The following is a 23,640-nucleotide window of genomic DNA, read 5'->3' as shown; positions in this document are numbered from 1 at the left end:
GGTGGTTCGGGCATCTGACATGGATGCCTCCTGGGTGAGGTGTCCGACCGGGAGGAGGCCCCAGGGCAGACCCAGGACACGCTGGAGAGATTATATCTCTCAGCTGGCCTGCGAACGCCTTGGTGTTTCCCCGGATAAGCTGGAGGAGGTAGCTGGGGAGAGGGAGGGCTGGGCTTCTCTGCTTAGGCTGCTGCCCCTGCGACCCGGCCCCGGATAAGCGGAAGAAGATGGATATTAGGAAGACTAATCAGAATCAGAATACTTTATTGATCCCTGGGGGAAATTATTTAATGACGCAAACGTAAGACTCCGACCTTTTCTACATATAAAGTTGGTCACTAGTAGATGTTCTAGGCTCCAGTTGCATAGGTACCTGTTTGTATGTATGTCTTACCACCCTGCTATTTGCACAGTAATGTGAAGTTTCATCTGGACTCTGCAGTCCTGTGGAAAAGCCTTCCACATCATTTTGGAGGACTTTTTCATTTTATTGATTTATGTTGTTTTACAACGTTGTTTGAGGTTTCCAGGCGTTTGATTATGCACAGCTCCCTCACTGGTCCCACTGCAGCATTTTAATTGGTTGAAGTCTGGACTTTGGGCCATTTCAACGTGCTGCTGCTGTCCTTCGGATCAATGTTGGCCTCACATTTGAATCTAGAATCCAGTTTGTAGTCAATTCAATAACTGCAAGGTGCCCAAGTCCTGTTGCTTCAAACCAAACCATCACCCCTGCACCAGTGGGCTTGTGAGCTGATATGCTGTGTTTGTTTTTCTCTACTTATGTAATCGTCTGTCCAAAGGACATTGTTTCAGGAGTCCTTCAGTCTGTTAGCCCTTTGAAACCTCAGCTGTGCTGCCAGGTTCTGTTTAGAGAGAGAAGAGGCTTTCTCCTGGTGACCCTTCCAAACAAGCTTGTTCAGTGTTTTTATAATTATGCATGAACTTTAGTATTTAACATGCTAACTGAGGCTGACTGTCTGACCTTGGGGTGAATGTGCTCAGACAGAAGATTGTGGTATTGTGTTAACACACACCTGAACTGGCGCTAACACTTATTGATGATCAGTTAGTCAAGTGCATGTCATCAGCAGCACCTGGCTGCTACCTAGCTCCTTAATCCCTATGGAAGTAGAAAGAAAGTGCTCAGTTTTTCAGAGTGCTGCAGAGTCCTGTGAAACATTTCCAGAAAATTTTCACTATAAATATCTGTATGTATGTCTTTACTATCCTGCCATCTCTCTATCAGGGGTATGCTTCACTGCCATTGGTACTTCATGGTTATTTCATGTGGGACATGCCCACATGAAATAACCATTAGTGACCTTGCTGTCACAGCAGGTCACTGACTTTCACTTTTTCTGGTGTCTGGTTGCTCAATTGTTGCTAGACTCTTCCTTGACTTGTTTAGCTGAAAGTTTCCTGTAAACACCAGTGTTGGGTAAGTTACTTTAAATTAGTAACTTAGTTACATTACTAGTTACTTATATCAAAAGTAACTCAGTTACTTCAAGTTACTCGTTACTTTCAGAGTAACTAGTTACTAGGGAAAGTAACTTTGATTTAACTCAGAATTCTCTTGTTAATGTGTTGCTTCCGTAACTGGACACCCAGCCAGACTGCCAGTCTTCTAGCTTGCTTACTTGCCACAAGTGCACTGTGCCACCTACCATTAGAAAGGAAAAAAATAATGTGCACACTTCCACGAGAGAAATGCCCTACCTACGCCTTGGCAAAACTTTGCTAGACCCGCCCCTGCACAGTTACCAGCTGTCAGCTACTTAGAAAAGGATCCTGGTGTTATTTGTCTCTCAGAAACAGTTCATAACTTCCCTTCAACTCATTCATGTTAAATGGTAAATGGCCTGCATTTGTATAGCGCTTTTCTAGTCCCTAAGGACCCCAAAGCGCTTCACACTACATTCAGTCATTCACACATTCACACACAGGCGATGGCAAGCTACATTGTAGCCACAGCTGCCCTGGGGCGCACGAACAGAGGCGAGGCTGCCGGACACTGGCGCCACCGGGCCCTCTGGCCGCCACCAACTAAAAGGTAAACCTGTTTCTCCATCACCTGTTCAGCTCTGGTGATTCAGTAAGGACATCTCCTGGTTTCATCTTCATGTTTCCCTCTCACCAGATAACCAAACCATATCATGACCAGCAGCTTGGCTGTGGCTCCAGCAAACATCAGCTGATACTAGAAATTAATATTAAATAAATTCTAACAACAGCTGATCAAGCTTAAACGTGCTGCTGTTGTTTACCGCGACATCCGCTGGTTTCCTCTTTCTGGGCCAAAGTGGGCGATAAACAAACAAGAGAGAAAAGCCGATCAGCTGATCATTGATCAGTTTCATGATTGAAGTAGAAACAGGAGAGGGAGGGAGAGAGAATGAGAGAAGAAGAGGCAGCTGTGCAGCGTAAAGACAGAATAAATCCAGCTTTGTGTCTTTTTCATTGTAGCTGAAGTCCGGGACAAACTGTTCCTTTTCACCTCAATACGAAACGCGTAATAATTTCTCTGAATACGAGACGATTCTGTTTTTTACGGGACGGTTGGCAACTCTAATAATTAACCTTATGAACAAAATAAAGTTCAACATCAGTAACATAGCACCACCCATGACGGAGCTGTATAGAAACTCCGTCATGCTAGCTAGCACGCAGTACGAAAAAGTCAGCATAACAAAAATAAACTCAACCTAAACTTGGTTCATATCTGACCCAGAATGACTGCAGGTCATAACTTCTTACCTGAAGTTCAGTTCACCGCTTCGGGTCTCTCCTCTTGCCTCCCTTTTCCTTCATCCACCTGCTGGCTTCCACCACTTGCTAATGTTATTGAATCTGTGGAAGCTCCGCGATAGCCACCACACGAAGTAACGAATAACGAGCCTATCTAAATCTCAGTAACGAGTAACGCGTTCCTGGTTTTGGCATAATAACTAGTTACCGTGCTCGTTACCACAATAATAACGTAGTTACTGTAACGCGTTACTTAATAACGCGTCAGTCCCAACACTGGTAAACACACAGAGCTGGCCTATTACTGCTGTTAGAAACAGGAAAAAAAAATATTTCAGAAACGTACAGATCTAATATTTATTCTTCTCTCCACTTAAAATCTAGGCATTGTTTTTCAAAAAGCCTGCATTTGAATATACATTTAAAATGGGCCGTCTGCTTCTCAAAGTCAAGTCTAGCATTCTTTGATGCCAGGCTTTTATTCAGTCTGTAAGAATATAACATAAGAATGGATAATGAGCTTTCCCAACTCGTCTGTGCTTTGGGACCGCTCACAAAGGGGGTGGAGGCGGGTGGGTTTGCACATCGGCTATCTTGATCACAGCGCCAGTCCACATGTAAAAGTCGATAGCAGCAGCGCGCATCAAGGTTCCAGTGCTCATGCCCCATTAGCTGTGTTTCTAACAAACTGTCTCAACACCCTACGGAAACATCATAGAGAATAAATCCAAGGAGTTTTTGGTAAACACAGAGGTGGACTTGTGCTGCCTTCCATTACTTAAACTAATTAATAAATGATGTGTTAAAGATATCGTGATCCTTGGTGGTGCTCGTTCGATCGTGCATTTTTGTCTTCTATTCAAATCATGGATACTTCTTAAATGTAAGTCTGTTTCTAAGCCGTATCTGAGAGCCTATTTGACTGCATGGTTACCTGTGGCAATTAAAGCTATAAATCTAAGCTGTCAGTGTTTTGCCTCTGCACCAAGGACATGCACATGCACTGAGAGCAGGATATCTGAAGGCCTGAAAATAGTTTCCACCTCCTTATTCATTTATGGAAACACAGAATTAGACGGGATTTACGTTTCTGAGAAAATAGACTTTTTTTTTGTCCTTGGTTCTTTTCATTTCTCTCTCACATTCTGAGGTCCATCTCTCTCTTCCGCCATCACGCACACGGCCCGCTTATTCCCTCTCGAATTCTAATGCGTGGCTACATTCAATGAATTAATCATGCATGGTGAAGTAGGCTAATAGTTCCTATGATGTAGAGTAAGAGTTCATTAGTGCTAATAAGAAGACTAGCTTGGCTCTTAAAATCTACGTCAGAGCCGCTCTTTTATTTATAAAAGAATCTTGAGTGTAAAATTTGGTTGATTTGGTTCATTAGGGGAAAAAAACACACTTGCTGGAACCTTTGGCAATGTCTCAGCCTTCTGCTGTTGCCTCTATGTGCAATGTCAAAGGGAGGTTCAGCACATCCTTGCAAGGCAACTTTGAAGACCTCAGCCCGAATGCAATAAAAAAGACAGAAAGAAGACAGTGAGTACGGCAGGATGGCTGCTTCAAACAGATTTTAATCCATATTTTAGAGACATTAAATATTTAAAAACAATGGAACTGCATCACAACTTTTGATCATCACATAGAACAACTTCATTATAAAAAGAACCATAGAAAAGGCCAAAAGATAGCACTGATAAAAACAGAAAAAAAACTGTGCAACACATTTAGAAATACAATGCAATCCGTGTTGGACAGAACTTTTATTTTGTTCTTTATGTTTCGTTATGCCAGTGATGTGCATCAGATTCACAGACAGATTAGTCAGGCTGGATCAGAGGCACTGTGCTGCTGCTGTACCACCAGTGTCAGGCTTCAGATACACAGTCTTAAACTTATTTGGTTGCCTAACTAACACGTCACAGTTTGGATTTAAGCAGTTTAACGTCACTGAATACCACACGTGGCGTACGCTGTATTCATGCGGCGGGAATTCAGCCATGTGCTTTATTGCACTAATCAGGAAGATGGCGCTATTCTTCCACCGCAACAAAGATGAAAGAGAAAAAGGCTAGACGAGCTGATGACAATTTTTCACCAATGAATCTTGAGCAATTACACTATTATAGTTTAAAAGCTGCTGCCCTTCTCGAGATTAATTTGGACATTATTAAGAGTCGCGGAGCAGAAACGAGCTTATTCGAGCAACAGTTTTTCACCGCAGGGAACAGAGCGACTGAAAACCTTAAAGAAACTTCCTGTTAAATGGGTCGGTTACACTTGGACCGTTTTGATTTCCCACATGATTTAACACTGTTATGTTCCAGGAAGAAAAGCAAAATAGCAATCACAGAAATGCTACACACAAGGCAGTGAAGGCTTCATGGTAGAAGGTCACGTGATCGTAGAAGGAATATCATGGACTATTTGGAAATATGATCTTGCTTTTTCTTTTTTCCACTTTTCCAATATACTGTAAAATAGAGAACATGATACAACTGAAGTGCTGATTATTAATAGAAATTTTATTTTAGAATAGTCAATATTTTATCTATCCTCGTCAATAGGCATTATAGGAAATGTTCTCGTTGCTTTTCTTTTCAGGACACTACTTTCATGCCAGATGTTTAATATGGGCTCAGAACCATAAGCTCATTAGCCTAGCCTAGCCTAGCTAAAATGTTAAAAGTGGGCTTAATCTTCTAAAATGGGCTAACGATACAGCCACTTAGAACTGCTGGACAGAGACTCTGCCCTCTCTCTTCTGGGGTGTCTCTACTTTCCACTATGAATACACTAATTTTAACTCAATTGCAGAGTGTCTCCAAGAGATGGCGCGTTCTTTACTTCTATATTTTTCAAATATTTTGCCATCAACAGAAAGCGGCTAAGTATCGTACTGCAGAGATATTATCTGAAATCGCAGCATGTTTGTGGCCGCCCATGTTTTTAAGGGCTCTGGTTCCAGAAATGACTTTCCCACTTCCACAAATTCAAGCCTTGAACAAAAGGCTTGAATGTTTATTCAAGCTTTGAACCAAGCAACACAGATATGAAGTGAATCATGACTATGCAGAAGTAGCAGACTGTGTACATAAATACTTTTATTGGTGAACTACCCATCCCATAACACAAGGCAGGCGACTTTAAGGCCCCTCAAATGTAATCCTTTTCTTTTAGTGTTGTATAATATTAATTGTGAATATTATGTTGTAGTTTATGTTGTATGTCGCTGTTAAGATTCTGGTGTAGTACCATTCTGAACCACAAGATGGTGCAGAATGTCAGTATTCGTATATGACTTAGAAATTGTACCAAGATATTAATTTATTGTATTTTTCGGACCATAAGGCGCACCGGTTTATAAGGCGCATTAAGCGAAACAAAACAGTCAGATATGTCAAACTTTACTCAACTCATTCTTTTGCTTCCTCCACTTCTGTACCATTGATTCATTAATGTCGAATTCTCTGGCAGCTGCTCTATTCCCATGTTGTTGCAGTATATTAATGACTAACCTCGCATTGCGGAGGGATTATCTCAGTTGTTCTGACTGAAGTTTGGTCCGTTTACAGCATCCTACCATGCGATCGCATTTGTCCCTAACCATCGGGAACCCTCATGTTAACTTTTATCCAGTGGAAAAATAAGTTAGCATTATGCTAACATAGCACATCATTATATACCAGCTAGCCCAACTCCAGTAACCTTACAAACGTCACTGCTGTTTAGTTTTCTGTCTTCATTTATGTTGGAAGTGATAGCAGAGCTGTATGTATTCGTTTTAGAGGCGCAGTTTTTGACTTTGAATAGAGATAGGGATGTAGTTTTCCACTGCTTTCTAGCTTAATGCCAAGCTAGGCTAACTTACACTGACGTGAGAGTGGTGCTGATGTATTCATCACTTTGTAAGGCAAATCAGAACATTTCCAGAAATGCCAACTTTTCTTTACTAAAGAACAGTCAGAGAGATGCTTGTTGGTTATCTCTTGATTATCGATCATATTTCTTGTTTTTGTGAAGAGCATATTAACGTCTCCTTCCACTAACCTCAACAAATTCTTATTTATTGGATAATTCTTATTTGTAACACTGCTGCATGACTCTGACAGTAGAACGAATGAGGACGAACACAAAAGAAAAGAAAACATCTCTCTGGTAGATTACAGGAATTTGAGAAGAAAAAATCAAACCCTTTATTATCTTTTTAAATCCTGCTAGTTCATTTATTGTATGAGACAGTTTTGGCAATCAAAGCGAATCTGTGATTTTGTGAAATGCAAACAAATATTAGAGACACTCGTCACTACTGGAGAGATTATCAGTGTATTATCGGCTTGCTACCATCTGCTGTCAAAAAATAAATCAGTGTGTTTAGCTCTATTGTAATCACAACAGCAGTGATGATGTTTCTGCCTTCGATAAACAAGTTGACAACTGTGATAATGCAACAGGAGCTAATGAGATATTTAATAAGATGCCAGCAGAATAAAAGGCCATGCTGAGAAAAGTCTGTCTTCAAAATGTTTCAGAATATACCCACATATTGACATTGCATATAAATAAACTGTTGCATGAATTCAACATTTACCATAGCTGTCATGTGACATGTACCATAGTGGAATGAAACTGATATTTCCCATGTCACAAATGCAATGTTTCTGACTTTTTACAGCATATTATTGTATATTGTACCGCTGCATACAAGAAGAATAAGGGACCATTAAGTGAACTTAACAATAACCATATAGTAACATCACAGTTTCACCATAAAACAAAACAACACCAAACATCATTGAATTGGACTGAGCAACACTGCGGACCAACTATCGACTTGAAACGACTGAGGTCAGAGAGAAACGGTTTGCGGGTAGTGTTTACAGGTTGTTGTAGAAGTTCAGTGGCTCGCTGGGACAATCCTAATTTGGCTTCAAGACCTCAAATAAATACAAGAAACAACTGTAAAAAGCGTTATTGTTAAGCAACAGAAAGTGGAGCTTGGACAGCTGTCTAAATGGTGATTAGTAAGCATTTTAGTCGTTCAGATGAAGAACCATGAGTCCATTTTAAAGGAACAGTTTGACATTTTGGGAAATAGTCTTATTTCCAATGTTTAAACAGTAAAACGCTAGATGTAGCTAGCATCAGCATACACGTATAAAACATGAACGTAGCTTCTAGGTCAAAAAAATTAAGCCTTAAACTTGCATTGTCTCTGAAGGCCACCAGATGGCACTAGCTGTGGTTGCTGTTACCGTATGGTGCATTATGTAAGCAGTGTTGCCAACTTAGCGACTTTGTCGCTATATTTAGCAAGTTTTCAGACTCCCTTAGCAACTTTTTTTCTAAAAAGCGACTAGCAACAAATTTGGCGACTTTTTCTGGTATTATTGGAGACTTATTTATGACGACTTTTTGACGTTAAAAACGCGTATCGCTCTTATTCTCAACAAGCAGCGGTGCTGCCGTGGGCACCTCACCCATGCCAAAGCGCTCACAGGCGGAGGATAGTCCACCCCCCGCTGCTATCAGGGCAGCAGATGTTCACACCTGTGCGTCCAGACTGCAAATGAATCGCGCATGACCGAAGCCGCTATTCCCGCACTGACTGTAACGCAGTTAGTCTTTTACTGTTATGCTGTTTTGTGGATCACAAGGTTTAAAACTACTTATAAACACACACCCACTCACACAAAGTAACTCCACCAGAGTGCCATTTTCGGGTTACTTTTGCCGGTCCAAGCCCGGATAAAGGAGCAGGGTTGGAACTGTGACATTAAAAAAAACAATAATTGCTGAAAGAAATTTAATTTGTAGTTCTAAATGCAATTTTTACTCACTTTATGTCTCTTCCACGATGTTGTTTCTCTCTCCAACAACTTAGGTTACAATTACATTAGTATGACCAATTATGCAAATTAGGCGATGACGTCATTTAGCGACTTCTAGCGACTTTTAGGACAACCAATAGCGATTTTCCTTACTGAGGAGTTGGCAACACTGTAAGTCTTGGTTATACTACATTTGGATGTGTAGGATAATTTGGTTCCTTAGCTAACTTACTTAGCTAACTAATTTATGATTAACAAGTAGTTCACCAGTGAGCAAGTGGTTTCACGTTTAAACCCACCCGTCCTTGTGGCATCTGGTATTTTGAAACTAAAATTGTGAAAATGGTAATGTTTAGTATCTAAAATGGGATATCATGTTAGCTACGTCCATTTTTTATACCGTTTAAAAAAACAAATTTAGCGTACAACCAAAATAGAGATGCCTTTTATTCAAATGTAAACCATTTGAATTTTATTTGTTGTATTAAAGCAAGTTATGTATAGGGGGCATAACCGCTTGTTTGATATTGTTTTCGTCTACTTTGTTTTAAGCTAATAGCAATAGCTAGTATTAGCTTCCCAGTTATATCAGTGAATTGTGAATATGGCTCGCTAAAAAGGCTAGCTTGTAACTAGACAAGCTAGCTTAGCCTCTTCTTTTTTAAAACAGTCACATCTGATTCAAAAACAAAGAAAGATATAAAGCTTCAAAACTGTAGTTTTTGAAGACTGTTGGGTGGTTACGTCAATCTTTTATATACATTCACTGAGCTTAAATTTTTTACTAATTTACATAAACTAGCTGTTAGTTATAGGTTTTATATTTCATATACAAATATGAGTTTTTATTCTCAGAAAGAAGTAAGAAAAATATTCCCAAAATGTCCACTTATTTCTTTAAGGTTTAATGTTCTTGAGGTTTCAGACTGTTAGCTGTAGCGTTGTGCATTTAAATGGCTGTGTATTTTCATGAGACGTCGACCTTTGCAACACTGCATGTGACTTATGTAACAAGAAATATACTTTTTTTTTGTCAAAATGGACACAAGTAGTTCTTGGTCTGAAGCTATCATTTATTGCATGCGATGACTTAAAAATTTCAGGTATTTCAGACAAACCTATACTTGCTCAAACTGTCAAAAAGAGAAAACACAGCAACAGATGCTAATTTGGCACATTATCACGTTTGTTTGTTTGCTTTTTTCTTTTTTTTCTTTTAAAGCCAAACCCTGGTGTCTTCATAAACGCCAGTAAAAAGCTTATGGAAACATTTGATTTTACGAAAAACAATCTCATATTTATACCAATATGGTATGGAAAATCATTTAGATTCATTCTTTGTTTTAAATAAATAGAGCAATTCCCACCGGACACAAATAGAGGCACTTGAGTTTCCTTTTTTTTTTTTTCCTTTTTTGTTTTTGTCAAAGTGAAAATTACATTTCACATCTGCATTGTCTTCCATACACATTCAGTGATGGTCAAATGATCCAAAACTTAAAAATTCATGCTTAATGTGCTGGATTTACAAAGACCATAATAAACTGATTTGGAGTCTTGATGGCGAACGTGAAAACGTAGAAACAGCGTGGTCTCTTGTTTTTAATGCGCCACGATGACTTCAAAATCACTTTGGCGCTTTGTAAATGCAGCTATAGCCTGCGCGCTGGCACACACACGTAGATGCCCCATTTACCCGCAGCACTTCCTCATTCGCTCACATTGAATCATTCACAAGACACAAGAAACACTGTTTTCAGGAGTCACAGTCTGTACATTATTGTACACAAACATCGTTATTGTTCGGTCAGGTAATGATTTTAAATAGACTTCACAATAAGCTGTACACGTATACACACTAACGACACAGCACAACAAATGTGGGGAAACGACTATAAGACACCCGGCAGTTGATTTGATCTCATTACGTGCTGTACAAAGTCACAGATATAGTTTTTGTTTCTAACATCAGGGCAGAAAAGCCGATGTGACAGTTTCACCCTGTTTACTTGCTCTGCATGTGGGTGGGGGCTTAATTAGAGCCAAATCATACTGAATCTTGTAGTTTTTTCCCCTCAGTAAGTGTTTGACGCCTTAGTTGGTGGGTTACTATGGGAACTAGAACTGAGTGGAATTTCACAAAAGCTCATAACCAGCAAGAGAAGAACCAGACAGATGCTTTATGTGATGGAAGAAAGCCCTTATTTGTAGGTCCAGCAAACCGGATATTTGTTCTGGTAGCCCACAAAACTGAAACTTCAACTTATACTACAAGACTTTAGATATTTTTGAAGCTTTGCCCTATTGTACCTGTAATGTAGTTTACAATTTTATTTGGTCAAAAGATCCTCATTTAAATACAAAAATCTCATTAGGAAGGATTCCCTTTTTGCTAGTGCTCGTTTGTTTAAACTGTGTGAATCTCGGGCTTTGCCGGGTGGGAGTGGGGTAGACTGTCTGTGTGATACTGAGGAGAAACACAAAACCCCACTGCACTGTGTACTTTTCAGAAATTAAATGTGGCATAAAGGTTCTTCCTGAACTGCCAATAAGTTAATTTTGCCATTGTTGAGAGTAACAGTTTAACTTCTTTACTCCCAAATTAAACCAGAGTAATAGATATTTTTACTAAACCGAAATGTCATCACGTCACACTACAGTCACACTAGGGAAACTCTGAAACGGTTGCTCTGAAAATGGCGACCAGGTGTCCGACTGCTCAGTCTCCTACTTTGGTGGAATACGATGGTGAAAAACAGGGAGTCACTTTGCGATTGTGAACTGGGTCAAGCTGGCAAATATGTGCAATCTGTTTGTGATAATACATGGATTAATGGCAATAAATCGGTGAAAATATCAAATCTGTTGCCATCTGTCACAAATTGCCGTCTACAGGCACACAAATTGACATGAACTGCAGAAGATCATAGACTGGAAACAGGAACTCAGAAATTCCTCCAGCAAAAGTCACGTAGCTCCTGATGCGGGGGCTCGGCAGTCTTGCTTTGATGTAGGAATATAAGCAGAACGCAACAACCATTTGAGCCGAGTTCCCTGTTGCAAATATGTCAAGTTGTGCTCATCTGTGCAGACTGATTGCAATAATCGAATCTGTCTGAGAGCGACTGCAGTCAGTCTGAGTTGCACTCTGTTTGGAGACAGGTTGCTGCTCGACAGGCAACCTGTCAACTTGTGCAACTGCCTTGCAACTAGAAGTGGTGAAGCAGAGGTTGAGTGCTGCTCAATCTCTGGGCAACCAGCTGATTGCACCGACTCACTGTAAGTGGAACAAGTTCAGTGCAGTCACCGATCAACAGGTGATCCTCCCCGTCACAAACAGATAGCTGTCCTGTTTTCTCTAGTGTGACTGAGGCTTTAAATGTAATAAAGTAACTCTATACTAACTAATAACTGCAGGTTCTAGCTTTTGGTTGGTTGTTGAGGATCCCTCTTTAAAGACTGAAGATGGAGTGAAATAAAAGAAGTGCAATGAATTTAGCCTCCATTAGTGGTTGTAGCTGAGCCTCTTTACCAGTGTGGTCCCTAACTAATAGATTGGACTGGTACTCTTCCACTTGGATCAATATCAGCCTAAAGCTTTAATTCTTTCCTAATCATTGACACATTTCTGGGCCACTGCTGGTGGAGGTGAGCCTCTGTTGAGGCTCTTTCCCTACATTCAGCCTCACACTTGTCTGTTGGAGAATGAACCCATCTCAGTGAAACTGGGAGATGAGGTTGGGAACATGTGCGTTCCCTTCAGGAGTTAAAGCTACAATCACTTGTATACTGTTGCTCCCCCCCAAAAAAGCAGCATCAGCCAAATTGTTAATATGATCATTTGTATTCTGTGGTTCACAGCTAAAATTCCCAAACTTAGTTACTGTTCACTCCTAATTAAAGGTGATTTCAGCCCAATTAATCCACCTGGTGTAAGCCATTATATTACCATGCATGGTGTAAAGACATTCAAAGGATCCCAGTGGGAACTGAAGCATCGTTCTGGGTCTCATCTCACTTGAGTTCTAGCTCCCAGCCCATTTCTTCTTTTTCTTAATGTTGGCTCTAGTCCAGTCTTCACAGCAGGTGAGCCTCTATGCGGAGCCAGTGCAGTCCCTGCCTTACGTAGCGAACCAGCTCTGTCATGCTGCTCTGCTGACTCAACGGCTCCATCACAGAGTCCAGCTCCTGGAAGAAATCTACGGGAGGGAAGGAGGGAGACAGACAGTGTTACTGAGAGCGCCTCTGTGCTTAAATGAAACACACAAACTACAGCTGGTGTTTTTCCAGTGGAGCTGTGGGCAACATGGGGCAAAAGTCAGGCTCGTTCTTTCTTCATTGCTGGTCCTACAAGCCACGCCTGGCGTCTGTTTTCACTAGTCGACTAGTGAACATTTCTCTGCAAAGGTTTTAAGAGCTTTAACATTCACTTTCATACAGCTCATGTTTATACGGGCGACCACACAGGAAGCAACTCATCACAAATCTGTTTGGTGCTGGTTGGTTGGTAACTGGTAGACGTTACAGACCCTGGTTGCCACGGTAACCTAACATATTAACCACTCTCTCATTTGCCAATCAGTGGTATCCTTCACTCTAATTGGTAGTTGCTTCAAACACACGTTTGTGAGCTGAGGAAAATTTAATTTGGGATTATTTTGCCCGTCAACACTTTAAATCACCAAATGTCACTTTCTGTGGTTGCTGCTTACAACATCAGCTCAAGTTGTTTTTTGTGGACACCAGTGTAGACTAGCTTTTAGTCTTAAGGTCGTTGCAAATGGAGAAATTCAGAATTGCACCGAACACGTTGTATTTTTGTCTTCAAAACCAAAACCAAAAAAACCCACACTATAACAAAAGATGAAGTCGACATCGAGCGATGATGAGCTGGTCCTTATATTTCTAAAAACAAAAGGAAGAAACTGAGATGATTTTGGGTTCATTTAATTCTCAAGAGAAGGCAGCAGGGGGAGGATTTCATGGTTTGATCCAGGAGTGCTTTGGTTCATATTTCAGGATATCAGTGGGGCAGCTGAGCTGATCTGATGGGACAGAAAAGTCATTTCTAAGAATCGACTGGCCCGGAGCAGCATCTAGCTGTGTGTCTGAATAAAACAGTATTATTTTACTATTTGTATATTTAGTACTGGTGCAAGTTCTGAGCTACGAGTGCACTTATTACCAAACGCAGCGACCTGATTGGTCTGATCTGTTTACTCGCATCCTAAAAATCAAATCTGAAAAATCAAGCTTGGTCCAAAAAAATAAATGCTGCAAGTTCGACCATTCGGTGTGAATGGCTCCATTAAGAATAGCCAAATCCGAAAAACAACTTTAACACAAAATATTTGGACAGGTTTTAGGTTTCCGGTGTGTAAAGGCCTTTAGTCTAAAAAATACAACAAGAAAACCTCCACAGTAAGTTGGATATAAATGAAAAATGAGTACTTCCACTCAGCGCTCCAGCATGGTAGTAACTTGTAAATCTTAAGATTGACCGGCCTGTTTGTGATCCTTCATTGACCGTTGTGACTGATAACATATTCTGCTTTGTGTAACCATAATTTAGTCTTTACAGAGGTCGTAGACCAAGTAGAAGCAGGGGCTGTTCTCATAGAACCACACCTAAAACCATGCAGTCGCCCCCTGCTGGCCGACACTGGCTTCACTGTTGGTACCCATTTTTGATATACAGTCTATGGCTAAAACCTCTGCAAAGAGCTCACAGAGAGGATCAAATAAATAATAAGAAATAAATAAGAAATAAAAACAAAAACTCCTGTTGAAAGTTTTTATGTGTTCAGCAGTCTTTCTCAGTATCTTCAACACGTGAGTAAAGCTGTTTTACTCAAACTGACTCCTTTACCACATGTATGAGTCACATGTACATGGCATACTTTGCATGCCTGTCATGTTAATCATCATGTATCCAGATGTTAGAGATATGAACTTGCGGTGGTGACAGTAAATATTCAGCAGCATATTGGCGCCCATGTGAAAATACATCCAGCAGTACGCGCTCTTGTGCCGCCCTACCTTGGCTCTCAGCGGCCAGTCTGTCAGACGTCTCCCAGTGTTCGTAGCTCCGCAGGATGTTGTTTGTGATGTTAACGTGACTGGCAGCCATGTGGTGAATCCGCTGGGGAATTGCCACGCTGCCCGATGACCCCGGTGCACCTCCGGATCCTCCTCCCGCTCCTCCTCCGTTGCTGGCTGGAGAAGGGCTAAGCGACAGAGGAGACGGAGTCCCGTTGACCCTGAAAATATGGAAATGCAATAAGTCCCAGTGACATCACAGGGAGCTCCTGTATGCCATAAAAAAGACCTTTTCACTGTTTTTACCTCAGTTTAATAATTATTACAATGTCTGTGCTGTTTGTATAATTTGTATGTCAGGCGGTCAACAAGTGACCGGCTTGTGATCTTAACTCAAGTTAGATGTGATAGATGCTGTAGTTGCAGTCGAGCAGTTTTGCTACAGACAGTATAAAAGATGAATGTTTCCATCTCTCATGACATCTCTCATGGAGAAGTCCTGTTTTGAAGGCTTGAGCTGGAGATTTTCCCCCTCGCCTTCTTGCTGCTTTAAAACCAGCTGTGATGAGTGAGAGTTTGACTTTGAAAGCCAGGACAGCGAGCGCCCATTGGCACGACTAACAGACACATGCTGGATAATCCAGCCTTCAGACTCTAATAAAGACCACGGTTTTAAAAATGAAATTATACAATTACTTAATACATTTTTATTCTATTATACCAGGAAGTGGTTAGCACATTTGTTTGATAAGGAAAAGGTTGCTGGTTTGATTCCAGCAGGACACACAAATCCTCTTTGGGGTTGTCTTAGGAAGTGGATGTGGTGTGGAGCTTCCTGCTGTGGTGTGAAAAGGGACCAGCTGAAAGTAGCTTAACTATAATACTGGAAACCAGTGAATGAGCCAAATCAGGAAAGTGTTTACTAAACTCAACGATGTCTTCTTTTTGTAACCAGGGGAGGCGCCCCCTGCTGGACATTAGATTAAAAGCACTTCGCTTGTTGGACCGGAACTACTTCCATCTTTTAAACCGTCTCTAGGTTTTGCAAGAAAAGTCAAATATTGTCACATTACAGAAGGCAGCAGGGAATAAGAAGGAAACTATTTGCAACAATACTGTCAGTGTGATTTTTAAAGCTGCTCTTATTATGTTTTTCTGGCCATTTGTTGTCAGTGTGGTGTTTATAGCTTGTTCCACTGCCCGCAGAGCAGCATTAAAATTGATTTGCAGCTGTGCTGCTGGTCACCAGATGAATGTAGGTCTAAAATTCTTTCTCCCTTTAGCTCTGTCATCAACGACTCTAAGCGAAAGTCTGACTTTTTATCCGTGGTTTGCCAATGTTGTGTGTTTACAGCTGGAACGACAAAAACAGCAACAGATGAGACCGAACCAAATCATTTTTTAAGTGTGGCCTCACATCCAAAACAATCAGCTGAAAGATGCTGATGGACCTCCTGAGTAAGTAAAACAAGACACACAGAAATCCATATCAAATATCCGACCTCAGCACACAGACATGTTTGCTTACGAGAGACAGACGCGTACATATAAGGGGACGGATGCAAGGAGCTAAACGAAGGTTAAAGCAGGATTTTTGTACTTATCCACCACGATGGATTTAAGTGCAGACTTAAATCCTTGTAAAACACCTTGTTTTACAAGGATTTTGCATAAACTGTTTAGGAGTTACTGTGATATACTCAACCTGTCCAGGCTGTCCCTGCCTAACATCTTATAACAGCTAGGATAGATGCTAACTCAACTGTGACCCTGGATAAGGATAAACAATCCCTGATTTTAGAGGCTTAAAAACTGGACAGCTCGATCCAATAGAGCAGCCTTTTACTTTCAGCCTCTGAAAATGTGGGACTTATAAGAAAAATGTCTTTAATTCCTAAAACAGTGCAAAACGTTTATAAAACATCTGCACTTTGGTCACATCAGGATTGTCTGTGGGACCGAACTGTACGTGGTTGTTAAAACATCCACCAAAGAAAATAAACACAAAAAAATACAACATACAAATGTGGTCAGAACGAGGTTAATTATTGTGCTCTCAGAATTGTTTTTATACTGTGTGTTCATGTTTTGAATTCTGACTTTGGACTTTGTCTATGTAAATATCAAAAGCCAGACATCAGCATAATTTTTAAGGATTTGTTTTTCCCAGTCTGGAAATCATTCCCAGCTACAAAGATTTTCTTGTCACAATGTTACTGTTCAAATCTCTCTTTGTGTCCTGTGCCCCCCCCCCCCCTTCTGTTTTTCCGTTTTAATGTAGCACCGGTATTATCAACATCATATCAGTATTTTATTTGTTTTAAATATGAGGGTGAGCATAAATAGAGAGACGTCATCTTTTCTTTTTTCTTCATGTGGAGCTGTTAGCATGCTCAAAGGAGGTGGGTTCTTTACCCCCATGTGACTCATGGTCAATGTAAAGAGTAACAACTCATTACATTGACCGTGTAGGAAATTAGATTAACAGTGTTTTGTTATTGGCATTACAGCAAACTATAGAAATGGTGACAGAGAGCTTTGACGTGGATACATTAGTGCAAACTGCTCCCTGTCCTGCACAGCTCTGTGTGTGTGTGTGTGTGTGTGTGTGTGTGTGTGTGTGTGTGTGCGTGTGTGTGTGTGTGCTCCTGACATGATGTAATGTCTGTGATGTGGCCTTGACCATTGCTGACCCACAACTTGTGCCTGATTCAGTGCCCCCCCCACTCACACAGACACACACTGAGCCCAGTCCTGCTTCTGTGCAGCGTCATAGCTGTCCAAACTCATTAGCTTCACATCCGCAGCTCCTCCACGCCTCTCCTCCTCCATCCATCATCACTCCCTCCATCACTCCTTCTCACCCAACACCCAGCAGCCCTTCCAGTCTTCTCCTTCTCACATCTACAACAAATCAGTCCCTTTATTTGCTTCCTGAAGGTTTGTTTGAGCAAGTGGCTGTCAGGGTCGACACGGTATTCTGCAGCAGAGCTCCGGTGAATTATAAATTTTCAATTATCAAGGTGCGCGGGGGGGTGTACTGCATGTGTGTGTGTGTCTGTGTGTGTATACTCACTTTCCATTGGTCCTCCAGGGAGAGGGTGCTTGGTGGGAACTCTTGGCTGAATTCTGAATAACAAAAACAGAAATGTATTAAACAGTGTTGTATGTCTGTGAAGGTTCTCAGTCATCCAGGTCATCGTAGTCAAAGGAGCTTGCAAAGAAAAGCGTCTGGACTTCTTTAAGTTACTTGAAGACGTTTCACCTCTCGTCCGAGAAGCTTCTTCAGTTCTAAGGTCAAATGGTGGAGAGTCCCAGATATAAACCTAGTGGGAGTATCCCTCCACAGAGGGACAAAAGGACCCCCTGATGATCCTCTAATCGGAGAGGTGAAACGTCTTCAAGTAACTTAAAGAAGTCCAGACGCTTTTCTTTGCAAGCTCCTTTGACATTAAACAGTGTTGTTTACAGCTCTCCAGCTGTAGAGGAAGGAGTCAGCTCATTCATTCCAGTAAATACAACAAAACAAATTACAGGTGCAGTCCTACCTCCAAAACACTGCACTATTAATAATACGAGGAAAATGCTGGTGAATTTTAAGAATTCAAATTAGTTGGTTTCACAGAAAAATAAAAGGATCGTGAAGAAAAAAATAACAATATTTAGTTTTTTTGTGAAATAGTTAACAACTTGACCTCTTTATGCAAATAAACTTAGAAGATCTGTACTCCAAGTTTTTAAATGTAAATCTTTAATTGTAAACTAATGAGTAGCCACAGCTGTGTGATTAGGAATAGACTGGAAAAACAAACTTGTGCTGAAGTGCACTTTAAGTAAACGTTCCTCCACTGTTAGAATAAAATGCCATTTTGCATACAGCAAAAAAGTATGACATGAAGAATGAAAAATGATAACATGGATTAGAAAAACAACACATTTGTCTCTGTGTACTACAATAACAGTACAGCTTAACCTCCTAAGACCTGAACTCTTCCATGGCATGAATTTTTAATTTCTCTTTGATATTTGGGCTGATTGGAATCCGATGAATGCAAAAACAAAGAATCACCAGATTTCTTTTTTACCCAATTTTTGTTTCTAAGAAAAATGAGATCCACATATGAGGATATTTGTTTTAAATTGTGATAAAACAGAGGTAGTATAATGTCCTCGTAAGTGGATATCAGGCTCTCGTAGAGCAAAATTTAGTATTTTGGTCTAGACAACCCAAAATGTGATGTCCACATATATGGACGCCAGGTCCTAAGAGGTTAACTAGAACCCCTACAGCTCAGTAATTATTGCACAATATCCTGTTTATTTAATTCACACAAAGGTGAGTGTAAAAAAAAAAAAAAAAAAAAAATCTGGTTTCATGGGGATTATGTACTTTTTACTCACAATTCATTTAGACATGGATCCCAACAGAAATCTGTTCATTTGACTATAATGCAAAAAAATAGTCAAATAGTTTGCCTGCAGTCTCCTCCTACACAGTCAGGAGTTGAGCTGCTAGACCCGGTACTGTGGCACAGCTTAGCCCGCTCATTGCTCTTAACTATATTAGATAAAATGATGCCAACTGCCCCTAGCAGCCACATAACATCGCTAAATGTTACATTTGTAACACAATACGAAAATGATCCATTTGTAGCATTTACGCACCTGTAACACTTTAAACATTGTATCACTTTAAGTTTGTTACAGGAAGATCAAATGTAGCAAATACTCAATATACCCATTTTTGATAGCTCTACATTGTGATGTTTATTTATATTTTATTTATGTTTATTTATTTATAGTATGTTTACATTACATTTATAGTTACATTGAGATAATATCAAAAGCTTAATATCAGATAAATAACTGTTGATATGTGTGGCTTTGTATTCAATCAAGCAGAAGTTTGCATATCAATGTTTTATTATACACTACAGGGTGAACAGTGTGTGGCTGATCAGTATAAGATCATACTTATTTTTTCATACAATAACCAGTGTGTATATGTATGTATATATGTATGTATGTATGTATGTATGTATGTATATATGTATGTATGTATGTATGTATGTATGTATGTATGTATGTATATATATATATATATATATATATATATCTATATATATATATATCTAATGTTCTTCCTCTACACCCCCCCCCCCCATTTTTGCACATGTCAAGGAGCATTTCACTGTGTGTTATACTTGTATAACTATGCATGTGACAAATAAAGAACCTTGAACCTAACTGACTGACATGTTGTCTTAATCCATTTACATTTTTCTATCCATTCGCACTCACATTCACACCTTTGGGCAATTTAGAGTCATGAATTAACCTGACCCCGCTAACTGCATGTCTTTGGACTGTGATAGGAAGTACCCGGGTAGAACCCATGCAAACATGGGGAGAACATACAAACTCCACACAGAAAGGTGGGTTGTTAATGTATGTAGCTGTATCAGTTTGCTAACAGCACAAACAGGATGAGCACGTACTAGCACTAAAAATACACAAACCTTATATATTGCATTCTTCTTACTTTAGTAAATAATCCAGCAAATATATATATTTTTTTAACTTTATGCATCCAATATAGTTTTGTTTTTGTCAACTTTTCAGTTCATGGATGAAGGACGATGGATCAAGAAAAATAATTTATTTATTAAGAATAAAAATCTTCAGTTTGATAGATGACAGGCTGCCAGACTGAAGTATTAGACTTAAATGAATTAAGTTTGTGTTAGGGCTCTGTGTGCAGAGAGGAGGATCCAAACGCAGGACTCAGACACTAACTTGAAACTCAAAGACCTCAGCTTTATTGCTGGTACGAAAGCAAAACATGAAGTGAACATGGAATATGGAGAACAGAAACACACAGGCATAATCTGATGGTACGACGCGACACCGAGCATGGGAAAACACAGGGCTTAAATACACAGGGTAGTAATGAGGGAATGGACAACAGAAGGGAGACACAGCTGGGGGAGATCAGGGCTAACGAGACGGGGGAGCTAAGCTGCACACACTAACATAAGACAAAGACTTTCACAATAAGACAGGAAACAAGAATTACTAAACCAGATGCAGACATGACACTGAGAGACAGACTAGACACTGAACAGAAACTGCAACACACATCCATCCATCCATCCATTCGCTTCCGCTTATCCTTTTCAGGGTCGCGGGGGGCGCTGGAGCCTATCCCAGCTGTCATAGGGCGAGAGGCAGGGTACACCCTGGACAGGTCGCCAGTCTGTCGCAGGGCTAACACATAGGGACAGACAACCATTCACACTCACATTCACACCTAGTGGCAATTTGGATTATCCAATTAACCTATCCCCACAAGTTGCATGTCTTTGGACGGTGGGAGGAAGCCGGAGTACCCGGAGAGAACCCACGCAAACACGGGGAGAACATGCAAACTCCACACAGAAAGACCCCGGCCTGATGGTGGAATTGAACTCAGGACCTTCTTGCTGTGCGGCAACAGTGCTAACCACCGTGCCGCTCTTGCAACACACATGAGAACCCAAAACCTAAGAACTGAAACAGAAACAGATCTATAATGATAATAATAAACAAAGCACCAGAACATCAGAAAACAATCCATAATGCAAAAATAAACCAAAACATAATAAACTCAAAATACTGGGTCCAACGGACACAGAACCGTGACAGTTTGAGGCAATTAATCAGATCAAATCACATTTTCTAATCATGTAAAAGGTATTTTGTAATAAAACCCTTCAGTCCGGCAAAAGCAATGCTAAAACGACGTGAGCCTCTGCTGAACTTCTGGACAATAGGTTGTAACGTTAGTGAATTTTGAAAATGCTAAATGAATGTGTCATGCAGATAAGTGTATTACAGAAACGGTTAGACTGTTGTTGTGTAGCATTTCCTTTTTAAAATGAACTGCTCCAACTTTATGTCAACACTTACTGAATGTACACAGACTGCGCACACATGCACAGATAAACCCCCCAGTCGGTCGCTTCCCAGAAATCCAATCCCATCACTGCAAATGCAGCACTGTGATAATGACATCCTCAGTAATTAATTAAACTAAACATAATTAATCAAAACAAGCACATTAAACCCTAACAATCCACGGTGATGATTGATGGAGCTAATTAATACATTAATATCAAAGAAAAAGAATGGAATTTAATAACGCCATGCAAAATTAATGCACAGGCACCATGAAAATGAATATGAAATGTATTTGAGGGATTGTAATTGGCTTTGTGTGTTTTCCACAGAGAGAGAGAAAGAGAGAGAGAGAGAGAGAGAGCGAGCAAAGAGGGAAATGGAGTCTGTGTCCAAGTATGTGTGCGCGTGTGTGTTACCTTGAAGTACTCCATGAGCGACCGCGAGTACTTGACAGCGTGGTCTTTCTTCAGATGGAACATCCTCAGATATAGCAGAGACAGACAGCGGTTACTATGGAAACAAAAGCATTAGAAGGCAGATGAGTCCTCTGTACAAATTCCCTTTAAAGATCTATCCTCAATATTATTTTCAAGTCATCCGCACAGAATGCACCCGGACTTCAAACGTGCCCCTCAAATCCTTGTGGATTAGGAAGAACTTCAATGAAATAAGGAATGTGGGAACTATATAATACTGTGAATGGAGAAAAAAACAAAACAGCAGCTGTGCGTCACGGGAAGCTCACACAGTCACAAAAATACAAAAAAACACAGCAAAAAACACTATTTTTGGGGGGGAAATCAAGCTTCCACATTCACTGGGCCTCATGGCTAACAAATCTGAACACATTTAGTGTAATGTGGTAGGATGTGTCAAATACCACATCTTATTTTATTTGTCATGAAAATACTAGGGGTGCAACGATACACAAAATTCACCGTTCGGTTCGATACTTTGGTGTCACGGTTCGATATTTTTTTGATACAAAAAAATGTTCATGCTTTTTTAATTTGTCATTTATTAAAATTATAAATATATATTTTAACTCAAAAGTACAGTTTTTAAATTTAATGTTGCTGAAACAACAAAGGGATAAAATAATAAATCTATCTGATCGAGAAATCACTCATCTTTGGAAAAGAGAGTTTATTACAGAGAAATGTCTCTTTCCAAAATAAAAGCTATACTACGCTTCTTCTGGGCTTTATTCTCAGCAGCATATTAAACATATCAGGTCCCCATAAGGAGAATCATGTGCTAACGGCTGTCTAAATGACTCGGGTAAAGTTTGTAGCATGCATGCTTGTTGTCTGCTTCCACTTGTCTTTGCACTACGATGATGTCGGAGTAAACGTGCAGTAACATTCATTTTGTTCCCACTAGTGCTGTCAGCGTTAATCTGAAATGACGTTAACGCCACAACGCGGCAAATCTCAGTTAACGAGCATGGGGCTGGACGGCGTAAACACGTTAATGAGCAAACTGCGCTAACACAGTAGTTCCCACCCATGTAATTGAGCATTGCGTGGCACATCCAACATACTGTTTTACTTTTGTCCATGATGCGCTTACCTTCAGGGTCATACGTCACATGAAAACCAAAATAGTTCCAAAGGCCAGATCTGAATGAGGGTGGGGGAGGTTCAATTTGCCATGTTGCAAGGAGCTTAGCTTCTGTCTTGCTAGCTTGTGCTGCACTCAGTGGATCTGCGCTCGACAGTGCAGCCTAGGCGGAGTAGTCGAACGCAGATCCACTGAGCATCGTCAGAAGGAAAGTTGATAAAATAAATTAAAAATTTTGTATTGTTCGATACATATGCGTACCAAACCGAAAGCACTGTACCGAACGGTTCAATATCCATACGAGTATCGTTGCACCCCTAGAAAATACATGTGACATGTGGTGCAGTAGCTAGCACTGATGCCTCACAGCAAGATCAGTAGATCACTACTCTCCGTACAAATCAGTGTCGTCTGCAAACATCATAATCCACAAAAACTCCTGCCTGTCCACCAAAATGTTATCATTTAAATCTCAATTGTTTGTTCATTTTAGTGACACCATATTTTTTTA

General features: G+C 40.3%; 1 protein-coding gene across 2 annotated transcripts in view; it reads right to left on the bottom strand.

Annotated features, from left to right (window-relative positions):
- Nucleotides 1-8,710: 8,710 nt before the first annotated feature.
- Nucleotides 8,711-23,640, bottom strand: part of aff2 (AF4/FMR2 family, member 2) — a 204,699-nt gene continuing 189,769 nt past the window's right edge. For both annotated transcript variants that reach the window (XM_026186564.1, XM_026186554.1), the window contains exons 23-26: nt 21,983-22,076; nt 17,704-17,756; nt 14,628-14,848; nt 8,711-12,787 (exon numbers count right to left, since the gene is read on the bottom strand). In XM_026186564.1, coding sequence (XP_026042349.1) covers nt 12,666-12,787; nt 14,628-14,848; nt 17,704-17,756; nt 21,983-22,076 — 490 coding nt within the window. In that variant the 3' untranslated portion in view covers nt 8,711-12,665. The remainder of the gene's footprint in view (nt 12,788-14,627; nt 14,849-17,703; nt 17,757-21,982; nt 22,077-23,640) is intronic.

This window comes from Astatotilapia calliptera, chromosome 2 (assembly GCF_900246225.1).
Source record: "Astatotilapia calliptera chromosome 2, fAstCal1.2, whole genome shotgun sequence".
Classification (NCBI taxonomy): domain Eukaryota; kingdom Metazoa; phylum Chordata; class Actinopteri; order Cichliformes; family Cichlidae; genus Astatotilapia; species Astatotilapia calliptera.
The sequence above is the reverse complement of the archived record's forward strand: the minus strand, read 5'-3'. Positions and strand labels throughout refer to the sequence as shown.